The sequence below is a fragment of the Apis dorsata genome, unplaced genomic scaffold (assembly GCF_000469605.1).
Source record: "Apis dorsata unplaced genomic scaffold, Apis dorsata 1.3 scaffold_149, whole genome shotgun sequence".
NCBI classification, from domain to species: Eukaryota; Metazoa; Arthropoda; class Insecta; order Hymenoptera; family Apidae; genus Apis; species Apis dorsata.
Window position 1 is genome coordinate 1259437 of NW_006263440.1, and position 4291 is coordinate 1263727.

General features: G+C 44.5%; 1 protein-coding gene across 2 annotated transcripts in view; it reads right to left on the minus strand.

Moving 5' to 3' along the window:
• Positions 1-961: 961 nt before the first annotated feature.
• LOC102677613 (alkaline phosphatase-like) overlaps positions 962-4291 on the minus strand; it is a 159507-nt gene continuing 156177 nt past the window's right edge. The window contains exons 7-8 of one of the 2 annotated variants that reach the window (XM_031509421.1): positions 2852-2863; positions 962-1549 (exon numbers count right to left, since the gene is read on the minus strand). In XM_031509421.1, coding sequence (XP_031365281.1) covers positions 1166-1549; positions 2852-2863 — 396 coding nt within the window. In that variant the 3' untranslated portion in view covers positions 962-1165. The remainder of the gene's footprint in view (positions 1550-2851; positions 2864-4291) is intronic. The other variant, XM_006613454.2, reaches the window with a different exon arrangement.

Genomic DNA, 4291 nt, shown 5'->3' on the forward strand with positions numbered 1-4291 from the left:
CCTACGGAAACATCCGTTTTCGAAGCCATTCTTCGTCGTTGTTTAAATTAAAATCGTCGTAAATTCGATGTTCGAAAGCAACGAATCGAGGTTACCATAATTTCCACCACTTTTCGAAAAGCTCCCTTTCCACGTTTCAAACTTATCCAAACGACAACGAAACTACAAATTTTTACAAATTTCGAAAGAGGAGAACGGCTGGGACGATTCTTTCCCCTCTTTCTCCCTCGAATCGAAGCGAGGTCGAGTCTATCGGATAATCGTTGGTGGGTCCCGGATCAAGTATCCTCGTCACGTAGCACTTGTAAACCCCATTTAGATTCTGCTAAAGCTTTGAAAGTCGGTAGAAGTTCATCGAGCCGCCTTGGGATAGTCATTATCGTCGCAAATTGTCCCTCGTCAACCGCTTTCCACCCTCTTGCGCAGCCGCCTAAAATTCTTCGCGAAATTAGGCAAGAACCGTCATTAACTCTCTCTCTTTCTCTCTCTCTCTCTCTCTCTCCATGGAATCCAAGTGGGTGGACTCCATAGATTCCGAGAAAGAACTTTTTCGACGCTCCACTAGCAAATTACTTCGCTTCGTTCTTTCCATCCCCCCAACATCCGATATCCATCTCTCTCTCTCGGTCAATCGAACAACGCCTCTTTCTCTCTCCCTCTCTCCGTTTCTTCACCGTTAATAACGGATTAAACCACGTTCAAGGCGACGCGAGATAAGAGACATCCGTACGTATACAATCCCCGGATTTTACGAAACAGGTTCCAGGGGAGAATACTCTCGATCAGGAGAGAAGGAGGCACCGGATATCGGGGGAGCCGATCAATTATTCACACGGAAATTCGAATTCGTGGTATATCCTGTGCAGGAAGCCACCTTATTCACCTCGTTTCGTACACCTCTCGTTTTGCTTCCGCCAAGGGGCGAAGAATTAACGGGGCTTCGATTTATTAATCCTCGTCCGGACGACTCGACTCTGAGCCACGTTCCCTCGAATCTCTCTGCTCGCCCTCGTCGATACTCGGCCCTGTTAATCCCGAATAACGAAGTCGTTGGATCACCTGTTGTCTCGTCCTCGAACGGATTAAAGGGGGAGAGAGAGAGGGAGAGAGAGAGAGAGAGAGGAGGAGGAATGGAACTATTCACCGGAAGAGGGTCTGACGGGCATTAACTCGTCCCCTGGAGCGAGGGGGAGGGTAGAACGGCAAGGACAAGGGGTAGCAGAACAGTGGCCGGCGTGAGGAGAGACGCGGCGGATTTGGTGGGTGGATTTCTGGCCTGGTCGTTCATCACGTCGCTGGATATCGCGGCGCTGTTCGGCTCCGCCGAGGGACAGCTTATCGGGACACTGATTGTGTCGTTGCTCGATGTCGGGTCTCGGGAGCAGCGGCTCGCGTGGTGGCCCAGGCAGGAGGCGTACGAGATCGCATGAGGTATGTAGCTCTGGTCGATGCTACCGGAGAACAAGACGTTGGCCAGGGGGCCGATCGCGAACACTGGCACGTCCTCGCCGCCGTGCGTCGCCCACGCGCGGGGAACTCCCGCAGTCTGTAACAAGCGAAATAAACACGCATGCATATAAGGCATGAAATCGTGATAGAAATCGAGGCAAAGTCGAGGGAAGCCTCCTATCCCGAGTCGAGGGGATGGTCGTGGAAGGAGGGGAGGGGGACAAAATTTCCAAAGCAAATTCGATCCTCTTTGCAATTATGAACCGACTCCTCTCCTCGCCGCGCCGATGAAGATCATCGCGACGCGTTCCACGCTCGAGGAGATTCGCCTCCTTTCATTCGTCCCGCCTTACGCGGTTCCGCCCTGTTTACGTGTCCTCTGGAGCGGCGAGAGAGAAGATGAAAGCAAGACGAGGGAGGGGAGGAAGCGGGGAGGGAAAAGGAAAAGTTGGCACTTTGGTCGAAACGGTCGACGAACCCCTTCAGCGCGTCCAACCCCCGCGATCGGGACGAAAAGGGTGAAGATCCCGGAACGGAGCGCGAAGCATCGCTGTTGAAAATCTTTCGCCCCCCCCCCTCTTAGGAAACGAGCAGCCGGCTGGAGCTCGTCGCGTTGAAAGTTTCATCGAGCCCGAAGGCCCGTTACGCCTCGTTGAGAATTGAAATCGACACGCGCCAAACTTTTCCAAGTTGGGGGGAAAAGATGCATCCTCCGCTCCTCTTCCCCGAGCTTCGATCCGCGGGCGTTCGAGGGAACGCTATTTACGCGTTTCGCCAAGCTTCGAACTTTTCCAACTCTCCGATCGAGTGTGCGCGAATGCGTGAGGGTGTAGAAGGGAGGGGCAGTTCGACCGCAGGGGAACGCGTGGATTAATGTTCCGTGTTCTTTCCCTTTAAGCTTGGAAGGATCGTGGAGAGAGGGATGTAAAAATGATCTAGAATCCTCTTCGATTGAACGGTTTATTTCAAGCGTTTCGTTAAAAATATCAGGACTTCGTATACTTGAGGGTTTATTTTTTAATCGCTGTATTACGAGGGATCACTCGTTAAAAATATCGAGACACTGGTAGAGCTATTTCGGATACGAAACGTTCTCTCGTCGCAACTTTTAACAGCAGGAACTTTTCCGAAATTTTTCAGCGTTTCTTCGCGAGGGAGGAATCGAAGGAAGTCGAATTCCATGACCTATTTTCGCTCCAGTAACTCAAACGATTTTCCGTGCAACAGCTTCGCTTTATTATCCGTGTCATTGGCTCGAATCGGTCGCCAACCGATGAGCCAAGAATTACAAAATAGAAGAACTATGAATTTGGCAACGATGGAATACACAAACTTTCGGCTTATGGACTAAAAGTGTCACACGTATAACGTGATAAGAATTTTATTCGACCAGTTCTCGAGCAATTGAATCCTTTTCCATCAGATTTGAAATCCTGTTACTCGATTTTAAAAATAATGGACGAAAATAAAAAGTTTCTACGTTTCTTCTTTTTTACGTTTTATTCGCTTTGAAAGTTCGGCTCGATTTCGGGTTGAATTAGAAATTAGCATTACCTAATTGGTTAGATTATTTATCGGGAATCAATTACGTGTAACGAATAGCCGTACAAACAGGTAAATCCAAAGCGTTTAGCGCTTCGTGAACCGAATTTACCAATAAGTACACACACTAATCAAATACGAGCATTTAATTAAACGTACGCTTCGCTAGGATTACCTACATCTGTAAAATGTAGGACAAAGTCGTGTGATTTAATATTATGAAATTATTCGTTATTTTTACCAATAAAACAAATATCGTATCTCACAATGTTAAATTTTTCGACGATTGATACTTGTTGAAATTTATTAGTTCGATCGACTGTGAAACATTTATTCTTTATTTTGATTTCGAAGATTCGAAATACGAAAAAAGTAAAATCCATTTCTCTCACCTATGAGCACGTATACATATATCTTGTAAAAAATTCCATTACTGTGGCTTAGCTGCGTTCATTGGAATCTGTGGCCATTTTATTTTACGGAAAAGCCGAAAATTTTTTTTATACTTTTAAAATGGAATGTCTCTCTCTTTTTTTTTTTTTGTATAATTTAATTTTATGCCACGATGTTCAATTTTTCATACACGCGTCTCTATTATTGAAAAGAAGTGGAAAAAAAAAATTATACTACATTCTTTTCGAAGTGTTGGTATAAGAGAAAAAGCGCGAGTCAAAAAGTAGAAGAGGAATTTTTCTTTCCCTACGAAGCTTCATTTATCGAATGAATCGATAACGAAGTTATATTTCACTACGACGTCTACACGTAGAATTAATAAAATTATTGATAAAAGTATTGAAATAGCTTTACCAGTTATTTCCGCGTTAACCAAGGAAAATTTTCTATTTTGACATTCATCTTTCTCCAACGAACGTGATAATTTCGAACACAGGAACGAGCATCACGGGTTATCGCGAATACACTCGTCGGAATTTCCAACATCGATTTATCTCGAAATAAAGGTCCGCACGAAAAATGTCTCTCTTCATTTTTATGCAGCTTCATCCCATTTTCCGCCTCCAATTTGAAGGCAACGAATTATTCATGTAATTAAATGAACGAAATGTTCAGACACGCGCAAAAAATGCAGTAAAAAAAAAAAAAAAGACAAAAATATTACATTTCTTATTTCTTCTCCAGTAAGTCAACAAAATTACTAACAAGCCTGTATTAAAAATCATCCCTCGTCGAGGAAACTAACTAAAACTCTTCTTCCAGTAACGTGAAATTCCAGTGAAATGAATAATAAATGAACGCTTCAGTTTCTTAATACGAACTAAGAAAAAAAAAAAAAAAAAAAAGA